The 18720-nt window shown below is 44.5% G+C and overlaps 2 protein-coding genes across 2 annotated transcripts; both read right to left on the reverse strand.

Moving 5' to 3' along the window:
* Nucleotides 1–1150: 1150 nt before the first annotated feature.
* On the reverse strand, nt 1151–5763 carry LOC118213153 (erythrocyte band 7 integral membrane protein-like). Its single transcript, XM_035391875.1, has 7 exons — nt 5393–5763; nt 4402–4526; nt 3728–3800; nt 3505–3587; nt 2781–2984; nt 1946–2080; nt 1151–1363 (listed from the first exon to the last, which is right to left on the reverse strand). Exons 1-7 carry the CDS (start codon nt 5421–5423, stop codon nt 1151–1153), a joined length of 864 nt encoding a protein of 287 aa, XP_035247766.1. The 5' UTR covers nt 5424–5763.
* A 2908-nt stretch (nt 5764–8671) lies between these two features.
* cd8b (cd8 beta) lies at nt 8672–15333 on the reverse strand. The gene is made up of 7 exons (XM_035390220.1): nt 15251–15333; nt 12578–12919; nt 12276–12389; nt 11523–11615; nt 10876–10909; nt 10343–10394; nt 8672–9233 (listed from the first exon to the last, which is right to left on the reverse strand). The coding sequence occupies exons 1-6, from the start codon at nt 15294–15296 to the stop codon at nt 10370–10372; spliced, it is 654 nt and encodes a 217-aa protein (XP_035246111.1). The 5' UTR covers nt 15297–15333; the 3' UTR covers nt 8672–9233; nt 10343–10369.
* Nucleotides 15334–18720: the final 3387 nt, after the last annotated feature.

An 18720-nucleotide genomic window follows, 5' to 3' on the forward strand; every position in this document is an offset into this window, starting at 1 on the left:
TTACAAAAAACATCCGTAAAACTTCACATTTGAATAAATAAAAAACAATACAGTTAAATTAAAAATGATGTACTTCTTATACTGCACAGCATTTGACAACAGAGGATAAACAAATCGAAGGGAAGCCAGAGTCTTTATTAGATGGTCATTAAGAACAGAGAGCCCTCCAAACTGTGGTCGTCCTCATTTCACACCAACAGAAGCACATAGAAGCTTAAATTGGGCTGACAGGAAACAGCCTCAACAGATTCCTCTGTAGGGGGCGCTACCCACCTCTATTACACACACGCACGCACACACAAACACACACATAGACAAACACACACACTCACACATAGACAAACACACATACACACACACACACACACACACACACACAGACAAACACACATACACAGACACACACACACACAAACACATATACACACACACATGCGCGTGCATGCACACAAACACACACGCACGCACGCACGCACACACAAACATAGACAAACACACACACACACAAATACACACACACATACACAGAAAAACACACATACATGCGCACGCGTGCACACAAACACAAACAAACTTTTGTGGGCGTTTCTTAAAACTACCGGGGCAATTCCTGGATTCCTGGGCAATCCTTAAGAAATCCGAACTCTGAACGGGCACCAGACACTTCGGGACTGTTTAACAACGATTAAAACACACTGTGACACGTCAAGTCAAGCAGAGCCAGTTTGCGGCAACTGTGCGGGGTCAAATACATATATGAAATACTATAACTCTTTAGATGCTGTTAAAATTTGAAAACACAACCACAACTCCCTGAAAATGACATCAAATCAAAATGTACAATCATTTGTAAGAACAATTTTCTCCTATACATGAGTGAAAACTCATATTTAAAAATGGACAGTAATCTGCAGGAATTTTAGCAGTGTCAAAAGGATAAAAATGCTTCAATTAATTGATTTTAAATGACTTTAAAAAGCAGTTTTTTTATGTTTCAGTTAAAGATGCTTTTAAAACGTTTCTTTCTGGAGGAATGGAATTTTCTGGTGTTCAAAGGGTTAACGTCTGGCTCGGGTCCCTCCAGAGCGGCGGTGGCGGTGTGCGGAAGGCCCAAACGCCAGCGGGCGACGGGATAGCTCCGTCAGGCGCTCTACGGGAAGGCCTTTGCGTCGGGGCTGCTCCGCACGAAGCCGGCGAACATCTCCATGGGCAGCGGGAAGATGATGGTGGAGTTCTTCTCGGCGGCGATGGTGTTGAGCGTCTGCAGGTAGCGCAGCTGCAGCGCGGCCGGCGACTCGGCGATCACCAGCGACGCCTCCTTCAGCGCCCGCGAGGCGTTCATCTCGCCGTACGCCGTGATCACCTGCAGGGGGCGCCACACCGCGAAGAAGAGCGGAGCCAGGGGCGAGCCGGGGGAGAGGGAGGCGAGGACAGCGAGAGAGAGGTAATAAGGTCAGAACGGAAAGAGAGAGGGATAGAGTAAGTGGGTGGGTCAGAGGGGAATGACGAGAAAGAAAGGATGACTCGGGGAGGAGAGGAAGAAGGATCTGCAGGGGGGCGATGGAATCTGCATGATCTACTGAAATACTGAAATTTTGATGCTTTCCTGAGTATAACTTGTATTTCTTGTATGACGATTTGAAATGGGACTCTGCCCCAGAGTGTGAAGGGGGCGGGGCATTTCTCTGTTAACCCCACCCCAGAGTGTGAAGGGGGCGGGGCATTTCTCTGTTAACCCCACCCCAGAGTGTGAAGGAGGTGGGCATTTCTCTGTTAACCCCACCCCAGAGTGTGAAGGGGGTGGGGCATTTCTCTGTTAACCACGCCCCAGAGTGTGAAGGGGGCGGGGCATTTCTCTGTTAACCACGCCCCAAAGTGTGAAGGGGGCGGGGCATTTTCCTGTTAAACCCGCCCCAGAGTGTGAAGGGGGCGGGGCGTGGCGTACCTTGGCTCGAGCCTCACGCGCGGCCTCTGCCTCGGCCGCCATGGCCTTCTGGAGCTGATGGGGCAGCTTCACGTCCTTTATCTCCACCCGCTCCACCTTGATGCCCCAGGCCTCCGAGGCCACGTCCAACGACAGCTGGAGAGGAGGCAGGGGGGAGGGGTTACTTCATCAATCTCTAGCCCTGTACCATTGTGCTCCTGTGCTACACTTACTGTCCAAACACAGGAGACTGCACATTTCATTCTGGACAACTCCAATGGCGGATTCCATGGCAGCTGCTAATTCAGAAACACATCCGATCCGGTACCTCTCTCAGGTACGGTTATCCCCCTCACACCGTGCGGTACCTCTCTCAGGTACAGTTAGCGCTACCTCCATGCTCAGCGTGCGGTACCTCTCTCAGGTACGGTTAGCGCTACCTCCATGCTCAGCGTGCGGTACCTCTCTCAGGTACAGTTATCCCCCTCACACCGTGCGGTACCTCTCTCAGGTACGGTTAGTGCTACCTCCATGCTCAGCGTGCGGTACCTCTCTCAGGTGCGGTTAGCGCTACCTCCATGCTCAGCGTGCGGTACCTCTCTCAGGTACAGTTAGCGCTACCTCCATGCTCAGCGTGCGGTACCTCTCTCAGGTGCGGTTAGCGGTACCTCCATGCTCAGCGTGCGGTACCTCTATCAGGTGCGGTTAGCGCTACCTCCATGCTCAGCGTGCGGTACCTCTCTCAGGTGCGGTTAGCGGTACCTCCATGCTCAGCGTGCGGTACCTCTATCAGGTGCGGTTAGCGCTACCTCCATGCTCAGCGTGCGGTACCTCTCTCAGGTGCGGTTAACGGTACCTCCATGCTCAGGGCGATCTGCTCCCGGTCGGACAGCAGCTCTGCCAGGCTCTTGGTGCCCAGCACGTTGCGCAGGGTGGTCTGGGCCAGCAGGCGTGTGGCGGAGTCCGCGTTGGTGATGTTGGCGACAACCAGCTTGGCGTTCTTCACCCGATAGTACACCACCCCCTCCACACTCACCGTCACCGAGTCCTTAGTCAGCACCTGGTGGGGAGGACACGGGGGGTTGTCAGATTACCACAGGGATGTCCCTAGCTACAGGCATTCACAATTCAGTTCAAAATTCAAAGACTTTTCAAAGACTTTTCAAGTTCAACTTTCAAAGTTTTCAAATTCAGTTTTGTAAAATAATTAGGGACATAAGTTTCAAAGTTAACTTTTAAAAATGGAAATTCCAAGCACCATAACCAGTTCTCAGTCTGACTAAAGACTGATGTCAGTGAATGTGGTTCACATTTTTGATGTTATGGGAAAAGTTTATGACCATGAAAAAATAATTTTTTGTGACACAAAAACTTTTTGTGGAAGAGCTGAAACAAATGTCTCTCCTCTCAGTGACAGTGCTCACACAAAGCCTAGTGTGTTAACATATGTATGAGATAAACAAGTGAATAATTTAAGTGAATAATGCTGAGTGTGCACTGTCCCAGCAATGCAGAGACCAGGGGCCTGCTGGGAAATGGAGTCTTGTCCCTCTACTCAGGAGTTTGATGTGTGGCCTTACCTCCTGTAGAGGGATGTCGAAGGTTATAGTGCGCATGTCCACGTTGATGATGCTGTCAGTGCAGGGCAATATGAAGAAGAGCCCTGGAAGAGTGCGTGCAGTAAAAAAAAAAAAAAGCGTTGCTTTACTGGACAAACGTCAATCAAAGCCATGAGCACCATGGTAAGGTTGTTTCTATGAGGTGGAGTGCTACAGACTGTGAACTACAACTGTGGCGTCGTACCTGGCCCGCGAGCCTCGCCCCGCAGGATCCGCCCAAGCCGGAAGATGATGGACCGCTCGTACTCTTTGACGGTCTGTACAACACCAACAGAAAACGGGTGAGCTGGTTCTCCCCGACCCTGGTTCAGAGGAGGCTCAGTTTCCGCTGGTTTTTACTGGTACTGAGCTTAACTTAACTGATCGATTAAAGCTGTGATCCCACAGCTAGGCTAACTCACGTCACCAGGGTTACTGTGTTATAAACTGGATGGTGATAACAGGAGCGTAAATAAAAACCAGCGGACTCCATGGCCCTCCACGATCAGGGCTGAGGAGGCTCCCAACGCTACATCCTTATGGGCCCAATCCCTGCTGTGTTATCAGGGTGCTTAAAGGTCAAAGGGCATCAGCCTGACATGCAGAAAGATGCCCTCATCAAGGGCCAGGATGTAGAGGACAACCCAGTTCCTGCCCACACACTCCAAAACATCCATCCATCTATAATTTATACCTGCGTATTGCTGGTCAGGGTACCTCAAAAAATTCAAATAATTATTATGCCCTGACAGCCAGGGGAACCTATTTATCTAAAGCAGCCATGCTATTCCAGTCGTATCTCCAAAGCGACCAGCAGTGCTCGTTCATTAATGATGGCCTGGGGAAATGATCAGGATCTAAACCGGGGTGTGGAGATACCTTCATGCATGCCCAGATGGAGAATGGCAGGGTGATGATGATCAGCAGGACAGAGAAGATGATTATAAGCCACCCGCACAGCCCAAAGCTACCGTCCATGTTCTCCGGATATGTAGAAACTGAAGCTTGGGGCAAAAGACAGCAGGAGATCGGCAGCAAACGAGACAACAGGTGACACAGTTCCGTGGTGTCTCCACAAACTTTCCTCTTAGCACCTCACATAAAAAATAAAAATAAAAAAAACATCCTGGTTTTCATCAGGATTTTGTCATATTTGAACCCTTATGGAAATAGAATGTACTGAACATACACTGAAATATAAATATTGCAAAACAATATATGCCCAAATATGCAATGCTTCTTTCAGATATTGGAATGGCCAATTTTTGCTAAGTACACTGCTGTGAAATACAGGCCAACTGATCAATATGAATGAATGAATGAATGAATGAATGAATGAATGAATAATAGACTATTTACTCGATATTGCAGTATTTCCATAATGCAACGTCAGCTGGCTGCGCGTGGTAGTTGCACTTAGCTACAGGAGTAAAATAGTAAAAATCTTGATTATCTGTAGCCGGGGAGCTACCTGGCTAACGTTAGCCTGGAGTTGTTGGATAGTTAGCCATTTTAACTGACTGATCTGAATATTAAAGTTATTTGTAATTTGATCAGGCAAGCTAACGTTAACGTTAGTATGTATTATGTTTGCATCCGCTTATTTGTGCATGATACAAATATAACTGTTAGCTAGCAAGGCAACTTGAAAGTTACTCAAGTTAACCTGTATTATGTAGCTATATAAATTACATAACGTTAGCTAGCAGACAGCTAGATGTCGCTACTTCCCCGTGTTACTTGCATGCTGATAACAGAACAGGCACTCAAATGCATGATTCACAAAACAAGCCTGCTTGCTACTTCAGACAGAGTTTGGACGTTAGCTAGTCTAGACTAACGTTACTTGAAATAGAAAGCGATTCCTTACCAGGTCGGCGCTTTTCGTCAGATTCTGACATGGTGCTGTCCAAATCTTCTTGACCGTGAAGGGTTGGACAGATGAACCGCTCGCCGATCGAGCGAACTGCCTGGCTAACAGTTATTATAGTTAGGTCAATTTAAAAGAAAATGGCTCGCTAAGCTTGCGTACAGTAATGCGTCACAGACCGTTTATTAACCGTTATGATTTTTCACGGACAAAAAATATCTATGCACGAGACAGGAGACGTCACGAATTGTGCTGCAGCGGATGGAAACTATGGCAGAACTTTGTGCATCCGTCGTTATACCTTTACATGATATGCCTACATTTAAGTCAATAGGCAGTTCTTTAACAAAATGTATTTTACCGAAGTCTAATTGCAAACGTAATAAACCTAGGCCTATTAACATATTTTAATAAACCACATTAATATTAAGATTTAAATTATTTACAATAATATATATTTTTTTAAATTTAAATTATGTCTCAGTGATAGTCTATCAATAATTGCCTTTGTCCATTCTTATTTAGCCTAAGTCTCTTTGCCAGGTTGTTACTTATTTATTTATTTATTTATTTATTTATTTCCTTAATCAATATATAATAATGTACTACAATTTCAGTTTAATTAAATTTAATGACCTTAATATTTAATCTAGGTCTTCCTCAGACGAGCCCTCCAGCGGCGTTTCCAGTCATCTCAATCCTCCATGCATCTGGCTAGGTCGCCAGTACTTTCCGCCCCTGCATCTTCCTTTACTACGTCCACGTACGTTGTTGTGGGACGCCCTCGTGATCGATGCCCGTGTGTTGGCTCCCACAGCACCAGTTTGCTGGCTGGGAGCTCCCGGTGTCTCTGGCAGTGACCAGCCAGCCTCATTGTCCTGGATGCTATTTTTTCCACTCACCCTTGATAACCCCCCATACAGATCCTTGATGGTAATATGTTCGTTCTGGCTGATGCTCAGTACTACACGCAGCATTCTGGTGTAGCATCCGTCCAGGGACTTCTGCAGGGTGGGCTTTAGGGTCCAGCATTCACATCCATACAGAAGAACGGACTCAATAGTCGCAGAGAAGAAGCTGCGCTTGATATGTCGGGGGCGGTTGGATTTCTACACACTGGCCATGCCGTTCAGAGCTTTCCATGCGAGCGCCTTCCTCACTTTAAGGCCTTGCTCTGATGAGTTCAGTTAATGTGTTGTGGGGGAAAAAGCATACACGGACATCATGCATCTTTATGACGCACAAGACATCACAGATGTGGACTCGAGTCACACGACTTGGACTTGAGTCAGACTCGAGTCACAAATTTGATGACTTTAGACTCGACTTGACAATATCACAAATGACTTGCAACTTGACTTTGACTTTAACACCAATGACTTGTGACTTCACTTGGACTTGAATGCCAAGACTTGAAACTTACTTGTGACTTGCAAAACAATGACTTGGTCTCGCCTCTGCAAGGCGCATTCTGTTTTTCTTTAACAGAGGTGGGTGTGTGAATGCGATAGTGAGATAGAGACACAGGGGTTTGCTGTTAACCGGCCTTTTCCTGTTTCCATTAGCGTTTCCTTTCGGCCCGTGAGTGCTGACTCAAACTTTCCCTCCAAAACTTTGCTGCTTCTGCACAGTAGCCCACCAGTGGAGCAGGAGAATAGATTCACTCAGGGACTTCATGTGATCTGAAACAGAGCTTTTTTTTTCTATGGAAGGAAAGACCATGGATTGTCGCAGTGCTGTGCTAAAATACATGTGCTGTGCATGTAAACTGCCTCAAATGCTGCAGTACAAATCACTGGAATGAATGAGCAAAGAAATGTATGAGAGAGAGAGCGCAGGAAAGAGAAACACACACACACACACACACATATACTAACACATAGGCCTACTTTGTGAACTCAAGAGAGAGGGAGAGAGAGAGCTGGAGAGAGAGAAGGAGAGAAAGGAAGAGAGAGGGAGTGATAGGAAGAGAGAGTATGATTCCCCCTAAAGTCTGTCCTACACACAGCTCAATCTGCACAGAACTCACAGCTGTGCTCTACTAGGGCCAGCTCAATGCCCCAGACCTCCCCCTCTCTCTCTCTCTCCCCTCCTCTCTCTCTCTCTTTCTCCTCTCTCAATCTCTCTCTCCCCCTCCTCTCTCTCTTTCTCTCTCTCTCCCTCTATCTCTCTATCTGTTTCTCTTCCCTCTATCTCTATATCTGTTTCTCTTCCCTCACCTCTCTATCTGTTACTCTCTTCCCTCATCTCTCTATCTGTTTCTCTTCCTGTGGTGACAGCTGTGGTCTCTCTGCGGTCTCCGTTTGCTGCAGTACAGAAACGAGAAGCTCTGAGCTGTAAAGCCAGCAAGGTGAAGATATGGCACCTCAATGCACTCTGCACCTCCCCCTCACAGACACACACACACACACACACACAGGCACACTTGTACACACACACACATACACAGGAAAGGGTCTTTACCAGCCAGTGCGGTTTCCATTTAAAACATTTTCACTAAACCGTTGTCATCATCAACACGGGTATACAAGTACTAATAAATGTTCATCCCCTTATGTAAAAGATATTTAGTCATAATCTCAGAAATTTATATGCATCTAAAACACACACACACACGAACATGAATGCAGATGCACACGCACACACACACACACACACACACACACATACTGTACATACACACACACACACACACAGACATGTAAACAGATGCTTCCTCTAAAGTGAGAGGGAAGAGTTGCCCTCAAAAGGTTTATGGTTAAATTTGCCATCAAAACACTAGGCATGATGGAAAATGTGAGTGCACTTAAAAAACAAGAGGAGCATACCTGACATGTACCTGTGACAAACAAGTGACTGGGTGCACATATAAACCACTTCTTATAATTGTCATTTCAAGTAAAGCATGAGATAACAGGAAGGAGAGCAGATGAAGTAGAGAAATAGAAAGAATGAAACTGATGGAAGGGGACAGTTTACACTCAAATTGCCTCAGTGAACATCACAGTCTGTTTGCTCTCTGTCATCATTGGATTTTAACCAGCATGCCTCAGTGGTGTGAGTGAGTGTGAATCAATTAATTTGGCACCACGGAAAATGAATCACCTCCCCATTGACGTCAGCCCCCTCCAACTGCACATCCACACCAAATAGAACAGGTCACGTGTTTTTCATATGCGTTTGTGCAAGAGCAAGAACTAATTCATGCATTCTAATAACATCAACAGCTGGCACCACACATTACTGGAGACAAAACACAACTGCAAACCAATAGCAAAATGAATCTAATTATAGCATAAATATTTACATTTTATTTTAACAAGATGGCACTAGATAAATGCAGCACAGAAAAAGCTTTTGGTCATAACATCAGTTGTAATTTAAGAATGTGTGTAAAGTAAATAGATTCCTGACCAGTCAATGAAATACTTTTTGTCAAATTTAGAAAATACAGTCATTCAAAAAACACAGTCATACAAATATCCCAAAATAAATCACACATATAAAAATATCAAACATTTTTTACAAGTGTGCGTGTGTGTGTGTGTGTGCGTTATGTGAAAGTATATACTGTATGAAAATGAGAAGTACATTCTAGTCAGTCATACCGTAACAAGAGAGAGAGACTTCATCTCACAGAGTAAAGGGGTCAACCTTTTTAAAGAATTAACATACCATCAAAATTTTTACATATTCCCTTAGCCAACCCCTTTAAAAGTCCAAATGGAGAACAGAACCAAACAGAACAAACTTGCAGAAGCCATCGGGACGAAGCATGTGATTCCACTCCTATGGTTCCGTGGTGAACTGGATCCAGTTAAAAGCCTCTGAACTGGGAACCCTACATACACACAGACACATCGCAGAGAGACAAGTAATGTTTTCTCTTTTAAGTGTGTTTCTGTTCACAATCAAATCTGCTTAGACCTAACCTTTAATCCCATATTCACAAGTGTGGAGGTGTCACACACATCTGTCAAAACTAAAAATAAATGATTGCATAATTGAATAAATAAATCTGAGAATAGATGGCATTTGCTTACGGAATTAAAAAATTAAAAGAGTAATAATCATTTATTTTTATATGAATTCATTTCAGTTTTAAATGTATTTAATGCTTTTAATTTTTATTGTAATTGCATTTATTTATGTATTATTTCAGTAATTATTTTTATTTGATTTATTAATAATTTATGCATTTTTTAATTTTGACAGGAATGTTTATTTTGTTGTGTGCTCAAAATTACATACACCATGTGTCCATCTATGCTATATTTGTATGCATCCATGTATGTATCCATCCATGTTATAGTAGTATGTGTCCATGTACAGTATGCATCCGTGTTACAGTAGTACGTACTTATGTCCAGTATGCATCCATGTTACAGTAATATGTACTCATGTACAGTATGCATCCATGTTACAGTAGTATGTACTCATGTATGGATAAATCCATGTTACAGTAGTATGTACTCGTGTACAGTATGCATCCATGTTACAGTAGTATGTATCCATGTACAGTATGCATCCATGTTACAGCAGTATGTAATCGTGTACAGTATGCATCCATGCTACAGTAGTATGTATCCATGTACAGTATGCATCCATGTTACAGTAGTATGTATTCATGTACAGTATGCATCCATGTTACAGTAGTATGTACCCATGTACAGTATGCATCCATGTTATAGTAGTATGTGTTCATGTACAGTATGCATCCATGTTACAGTAGTATGTACTCGTGTACAGTATGCATCCATGTTACAGTAGTATGTATCCATGTACAGTATGCATCCATGTTACAGTAGTATGTATTCATGTATGGATAAATCCATGTTACAGTAGTATGTACCCATGCACAGAATGCATCCATTCATGTTACAGTAGTATGTATCCATGGCAGCAGCCATGTTCATTGATAATGACAGGAGAGTATGAGGGAGAACTTGCCTTCTTGTCACGGGTTGGCTGTGTGACCTATTCTTTAGCCTGACAACGACCTCTTGAAGAGGAAAAGACACACATCAGACACAGACACAAAGACGCACACACACATTACACATGCACACACATATCAGATACACAGGCACACAGGAGACACAGACATACAGGCACACACACACACCCACACGCACACAATGCATATCAGGCACAAACACATCAGACACACATCGTATATCAGATACACTAATATAAAAAAACGTAACTTCTCAACAGTACTGAGGACAAAACTCTTCCTTCACATGATTGCATGTTTTGCTTAGTGAGATGTTGTGTTGCTTATTCTCATGTACTTTTTTTCAACTTTCACCAGCATCTAAAGAGTTCAGTAAAGTTGAATGCCTATTTGACACATGCTTGGCATCCAGGAATATAGGTCTCCGGGGAAAGAGCATCAGTGCAATAATTTGTTTGTATAATAAATACATTTATAAATCAGTAATACAATCAAAGATAAATGATATGTACAGTTCAGCACTCACTTGGCAATACGGTGGCGACACTTCCTGGGAAGACCTGCAACAACAGCATCTTAAACAAATTAATAAACATCTTTGTGGCTGCTTGTCCTCAGTCTGTGCTCTCATTGGCTGACGGCACTCCACCTGTCTCCACCCTTATTCCCATTCCCCTCTTCCACATCTTCTCCTATTTCCTATTTCCTTCTCCTTATATTTCCCAACCCCCCTCCCCCCGCCACCCCCCCACACACACCTTCCCTTCCACATGCCAATTATAGTGACAAAGGAGTATCTATCGCTGGGGTGTCATGGCCCAAGTAGTGTGCTCTAATTGCTACTTGGAATGTTGGTGATTTATGAATTCTGGCCACTTCGTGTACAGATTTGTGTGCAAGTTCCTCTGGATAAGAGCGTCCGTTAAATGGCCACAAAATGTAACTGTAAGAAAAATGCAGTGCTTTGTGTGTGTTCACAGAACGCGCTTCTTCTGTAAGGCTGTAGGATAATGTGCGGTTGCCATGGTTACGTCAGGGCGGTCTGCACCATCTCTTTGTCCACACGCACCCTTTTGGTCCCTCGTGCACAAGGGTTCTGAGCGGGGTTTTGGTCGTTTCGGTTTTTGGTGGTTTTTTGGCGAGAGGAGTGTGGCAGCCGAGGGGTTTACTCACGCGAAAAGTACAGCAGTGTGCCCAGTAAGACCAGAGCCAGGGTCACAAGTGTTCCCACAAGCGACCAAAACACTGCGGGACTGCATCCTTTCACTGAGAATACACACAGGATTACAGGGGAGGGAGGGAGGGAGGGCAGGAGAGAGAGAGAGAGAGAGAGAGAGAGAGAGAGAGAGAGAGAGAGAGAGAGAGAGAGAGAGAGAGAGAGAGAGAGAGAGAGAGAGAGAGAGAGAGAGAGAGACCGAGAAACATTTAGTGGGACTTTGTATAAAATGTACTGTAATTTCAACATGCTGACACCAAAATATAAAAAATACCCTGGGTGGGGTGGGGTGGGGGCTTTGTGGGGCTGTGTGTGACCTCGCCCGCCAGGCCCTGGACGTGCGCGTCTGCGCAGAGTTTAACGGCTTCTCGTCTGGCTCCGCCCTCAGGCGGTGTCATCTCAGCCCAGCACAGCCCACTGCACGCTCGCGTGATCACAAAACCCCACACTGAAGTGGCTCTTTAAGAGCTGGGCACAGACTTGCCTTCCCAGGCTGAATTCAGGCACCATTCTGCACACCCCCCCCCCTCCCCCCCGAGAAGAAACCAAGCACAACCTCAGCCTGTTAAGAAGCGGCAACCGGCATCGGGCGGTTCAAAATCAGAAAAGACATGACTCCAAGTAATGATGCCATCCGTCCCTCAGATTACTGTTTGTGGTTTGATTTTTTGAGTGCATTACATTACATTACATTACATTACAGTGCGTACCTGGCTTGCCTGGCTTAGTTTTGCCTTGGTCACGACAGGAGCAGGATGGGGGGGCCTTGGCCTTGGCCTTTGCCTTGGTGGTGGTGGTGATGGGGGCGAGTGTAGGAGGCGTTTCTGGAAGATTCCGAGACAACGAGATTAAGACTGAGTGAAGTAGACAGACCAAAAATGCCACAGAAAATTTCCAAAGCACAATAAAGGCCAGATTAACTACACTGTTAAACGACTAGAAAAAATAAAGACTATCTGGCGCGACTGCAAACAGGCGACAGGCCGATAAACAAGCAGGGCGATGAGCTGACCTCCCAGCCTGAGGTCCGCAGCAGATCCCAGGTACAGGGCTCCTTTGCCCATTAAGACGCAGAAGTACAGCCCCGCGTCCTCCTTCGTCACCCTCAGGATCTTCAGGGAGTAGGTGGTCCTGCTGCTCACCTGAACGGCGCCCGTGTACAGGAGCTTGTCGGACTCCGAGCCGTACGTGGACTTGTCCACCGTGTTGTGGGAGAACAGGAACTGGAACTGACCGCTGCGTAATCGACACCAGAACGCAGGCTGGCACTGCCCTTCCGTACAGCTGCACTGCAGGCTCTCCAGTTTACCCAGCTCCGGGTAGCGGGTGGTCCAGCCAATCGACTGGACAGCCACTTGGAAGGAGGGAGGGAGGGAGGGAGGAAGAGAGAAAGCAAGAGAGTTTATATATACCCCATATAAACATGTCTAAATTATTTACTTCTCTTGTGGTTGTTGCTGTTATTGTTGTCATTGTTATATATTATTACGTTTATCATTATTATCATTTAATATTATTATTATTTTACATATTATTTATATGCATGCTTTGGAAATAATTACATTTGTATTTCATGCCAATAAAGCAACTTGAACTGAGAGACGGAGGGAGGGAGTGGGAGAGAGAGAGAGAGTGAAAGAGATAGAAAGAGAGGATATCCTGGCAAACTTATTCCACAGCTGTTTTTTAATTCTAAACAACTTTAAACGTAAAACAGAAAATAAGATTCAAATAGCAGATGTACACACAGTTGCTGTGACAACTGAGTCAATTACTGATCTGAAATCTTGAATGTTAAATTACTGGTAATTTCTCAAGGACACACCAGTGTTCCCATATGACCCAAAAACAAGCACGTAATTCTGTTCTTAAGATGCTTAAAAATGAATTTTAAAAACCCCCGTAGACTGCTCAGACCTTGAGGGCGATGAACATGGTAGTGACTGTCGCGTACATTGTGAAATCACAAACTGAACCTTTCCACCACACTGAGCAGAACAAGGAGCAGACCTTACACAGCACGGCCCTGCGTTTCGCAACAGTGGAAAGTGTACGGCGCCTCAAAATGGAGATTGCCACTGCTGAACCTTACACATCTGTGCTCAAAAAAAGTACACCCATTTCCAATTTCAATCTGACACTTCAGCAACAGTCAAAATTCACACAACGTAGTTTTTCCAGAGAAGGACATTTTTACGTGTATCTGCACAAATATCCACAAATAAAAAACAAGCTTTTAACGCAAAGTCAATGGGGAGCTCTTCCCTAATTTATACAGTGCTGACGGCTATGGTCTGAACAATCAAAGACTGCAACATGGTGCTGAGATCGGGCCCATAGACCTGTCCTCCATTTTCTGAGTTACTAAACTCAACTAATGGAGCTAAGCCCTGAGACTAAACCATAAACACTCCTAGATCACTGGCATATTTACAGTAGTCCTATATGAATATTATGCAATATTGAATATATTTAAACCCCAAATAACCTTTTCATGCAGCTTCGTTTATAACTGTACCAGCTATATAATATTGCTGTTATAAACCTGGCCGTCACTGTTGTGCCAGTAACACTGGGCTGCAAAAACAGTGTCTTAACAAGTGTTTTTGTCTTGTAATGAGACTAGAAAATATTAGCGTGTTTTACGTTACTTTTTACTTGATAAGTGAAATTGTCTTACCCCACTGGCAAATCTTGAAGCAAGTAAAGCTTTTACCTCATTGGCAATCTTTGTCGTATTTAGCAAAAAACTAACAGAAACAAGATTTAAGTCTAAATTTAGACTAAAATACTTCTTAAGAGTGACTTTTTTTGTGTGGTTTTTGCCTCTTTATGCCAGCACAAGTAGCATAACACGAGTCTGACATTACTGTGTAAATATGGCTCAATACTGTATATCACACATTATACTAATAAAGGAAAGACTTTTATAAATATTAGTTTCTCCATACATATTTTTGACAATTGTATGTGACCTAAATCTTAAAAATTATTTGTACAGAGTTTTCCCACTTTGATTTAAAAAAATAAACTGTAAACACAGAATAAATAACAATAAATAATGCATTTTTAAAAAATAGGCAGCTACACACAATTTACAATATATTAATAATCATAACTGGAGCACAAATATGTAAAAAAAAATTGTCTGAATTGTAGTTTTCCTGCTTTTTCCATATTTCTAGGAAATGGAATGGGCCAAAAATAAAAAATAAACATTCCAGGTCCAGTAAACATAATGTTTTCACTACAACATTATGAATATAGTTGAATGTTTTTAGAAAACATTATATTGAACAAATTATAATGTTAAATATACAATTAAACATTCAGTGTAATCGTGATAATTAGAAGCAACACCAGCACCACAGCCTAACAAATTCCCATGGTATTTCATCCATTTGCTCTTCTCTACAGAACAAAAGAATTTCCATCAACTCCCAAATTTCTGCACATGAACACTGGACTAAGCACAAAAAACAGGTGCAGACTTTCGCTAACTCTTAACTGAGTAAAATAAGACGCTCTGCTCTCTGCTCGTATGGTCATTGCAAACAGCCTGCAGCCCTCTGAAGAAGGGCCCTGGTCCCAGCCCTTGGACAGAAGGGGTGGTGAGAAGGCGAGGTGTGGACAGAGTGGGCTTACCTGTGGTCCATATGAACACCGCGCACAGGTGTGGGCTTACCTGTGGTCCACATGAACACCGCGCACAGGTGCACCAGCCCAGCCATGCTCCTCTGTTTCTCTGCCTCGGTTCTCACCTCCGCTGCCGCCGTCCCCGCAGCTGGGACAGCAGTCGCCGCTGCCTGCCTGCTCAAGCCCCACCCCCTTGCCTCACTCCTCAGCCAATCACAGGCAGGCCTGCCGGGCCACATGGCTGACAGACGCACCAGCGACGACGAGCGCAGGAAGGAGCGGCGGAGCTACGCGGCTGAGGCCTGATCCTCATTCTGGAGCACTTACAGCTTCGTCCAACAAGGACACCCCTTCACTGCTTATGGTCACATGACTTCCGAGGAACACTGAGGTCTGTTATTAAACACATTTTATTAACTCCCTCCCTTCATCTCCAGCAGGTGCCCAATTTTCAGATAAAAAAGATTTTGGAAAAAATATTTGCCATTTTTGTAACATATAATAGTCACGACAATGTTCTCGAATGTTATTTCAAACCGTGGATAAATACACAGTCTGAAGGGTTTGATTTACTTAGTTTATCACTGAGCAACATCGAAATGAAGCGTGTTCCCACAATGCTATGGCAATGTGTGTGTGTGCGTGCGTGTGTGTGCGTGCACAGGTGAGTGTGTGTCTGTATTTTGTTGTGTGTGTGCGATGTATGTGTGCATGTGCGTGTGTGTGTGTGTACTAAAGCAGAGGCGTCTTTTTATGAGTGGGAGTTTTAAGAAGCACAGAACACCTGCAGGAGCTTTTCTGCAGCCCTGCAGCACCCCCAGACCTGCTGCGGAGGAGCTGCCCCCCCCACCCACCCCGACCACCCCTCACCCCGAGCGCAGGTGCGCCCCTACCTCACCCGCCTGGCACTGAACCAACTGTGGCAGACGAACACTGGCAGAGCACTCAACCACCCCAGCAAGGGTGTGGCACACATATGCACTTCATTTAACATTCAATAAACATCTCTCCAGTTTCAAAGGAGCACATCGACATGTGAACAAGAGCTTATTGCTTCATTTTACTTTGATTTTACTAAATATGTTTTTTTACTACAGCCTGAGTTCAGTTAGAGACTACAGTTAGCGTGGAGTGCTGTAGAAGACAGTTGCTATCTTATGACACATTTGTGCACCTATGGTAGATTTAATAAAGTTCCGTACAGATACCTAGCACCGGGAAGCTTAGGACTAGCTTACACTTAATAAAGGTACAATTTGAAAGTAGTATTGTGGTAGAAAGTGAAGAGCTTATGCCATGCGTATGACTTTCCTGTAGATTTCATAAATGTCTCTATAATCATGGATAGACACTGTTGAGAAACTGAAAATGGGGACTAATTTGTGACTAAAACAGTTTCTGCAGTGCACAATGACCACCGCAGGCTAAAAGATTACTATGTCAAACCTGGGACGCCAAGATTATGCATATGAGAAGACTTTGTGGGGTTAATTCAAAAATACAAAATGATCAGTAACTGTGTTTAACACTTCATGTTAAGGAGTAGATAAGTATTTAACTAGCATACACTTTGTGTTAAGAAGTGGATAAATATTTAACTAGTGTACACTTCGTGTTAAAAAGTGGATAAATATTTAATTAGTGTTTATTTCATGGTATCGCAGCGAACAGACCCATATCAGTTTGACAGGAGGCGGGCACGCGGCAGTTTAAGATAATGCAATGAGAAGTTCACAAAACCATTTTTTCTGGAACTGGACACTAGCCACTATGAGTATAGATGAAACGCATATAAGAAATATCCAGTAGAATGATAATTCTACAGACCAGGAGATCACATCATATTAAGAGGTCTGCATCCTGACCGAAGCGGGGTCCAAAGATATGCTGTGCTTTTGTCAAGTATCACGCCTATGTTTAGCTCTGTGACATGTGGTCAGATGGGGTACGGGTTTATTATCCGAGCCATGAACTTATTTGTACATCATGTAGCAATTTACCCCTTTACAATGGCATGAATTAGAAACGGTTCGGGATTTGGCAGTTCTATGCAAAAACCCAAATTATGCGACAATCCGCTATGCAACAAAGCGGATTTTACCATTTTATCGTTAGCCTACATTGTTTTTGCCTATATGTGCAGTTTGAACCGAGAAATAAAATTCACCACCCGAGCCCAATTTAGAGCCAGGAAAAACCCTGAAAATGGAGTGAAGGCTTCAGATGCAGAATGCAGTAATAAATGGGCGAAATAAAAGGTTCTGATTTAGGGGAATGAATCAGTCTGTCCCCAAGCAAGGCCGAGTGGTAGTCACCCTAAAACCCAATAAATGAGTGCATTGAATGGCTACTGACTAATGATGACTGATGTCAATCAAACAGAGATGACTGAGGGAACGCAATGGCTCCCACCCAAAAGGCTCAAAATAGACAGCGCCAGCGACGGGAACAAGGCTGCGTTGCGCGATTCTTTGAAAACAGGAGATCGTGGGTCTTAAGCTCGGTTCGCACGTGCTCAGAGTGAAAACAGCGTTTGAACTGCTCCACATCCAGAGCTGCCTTCGCAGAGCTGCGGGTGCGTCCCTGAGAAGGGCCTGAAAATCAGCAGGGAGAAGCTCGGAAACGCAACCTGCTAGAACGCCCGCAACATAATGAAATAATGACTACAAGCCCTCTCTATACAGTGCAAATATATTCCAATAATAGCACTGATAGCCCTGATATTCCTTCAGCAATAAATGCCAGATGAACAGATTTTACTGCTTATCTCCATTCAGTTTGCTGTGTACAGGTACTGAACAGAAGAATAAAAGCACTCCGATAAATCAAGGACAGAAACATGCAACCCCACAGGTGAGATTCAATTAAGCAAGTCCCAGCATGCATTGGGTCACATGCAAAAATGATGCATCAGGCCTGGTTGCCCATAAAATAATGGTTATCATGGGTGCGCAAGGCGACCTCAGTGATGTTGACAGAGGGGTGATTCATGGGTCCCATTTTTGGCGGGATCTTCGGTGACTAAGGCAACTTCCTGATGCTCCAAAAGCAGGCGAGCTCAGGTGACTGCTAATTTCAGCCTGTGGTGAGGGCAGCCATTTTAAAAAAACACAGGGATGTTGTGAGCACCCAGCTGAGTGACTTCACATTGGTGCTTCTGTATTTCGCTAATAGCAGTGCTAATATACATCAATATCAGTGCAGTGTTAGCACTGACAGAGCACACTGGCACGTCTCCGTCTGAAACTTACCTGCATATCCATCAGGCATCCTGCACCACGAGCCCAGGCCAGCGCCCAACTCCACACACCTTCACACACCTGCAAATAACACCCTGCACGGAACACGCCTGCATTCAGAGCCTTCAGCCCTGTGTGAACCTGACCTCCTGAAGGCTGCCTGTCGAGGTCCACAAACAAGCGCGTCAACCTCACACAGTGGCAAACACAGGAAGTGACATCGGGTAAATCCAGCCAATACCAAGGTGGCTGTGGACTTCAGAACTGCATTTCGGGAAGC

The sequence above is a fragment of the Anguilla anguilla genome, chromosome 14, assembly GCF_013347855.1.
Source record: "Anguilla anguilla isolate fAngAng1 chromosome 14, fAngAng1.pri, whole genome shotgun sequence".
NCBI lineage: Eukaryota > Metazoa > Chordata > Actinopteri > Anguilliformes > Anguillidae > Anguilla > Anguilla anguilla.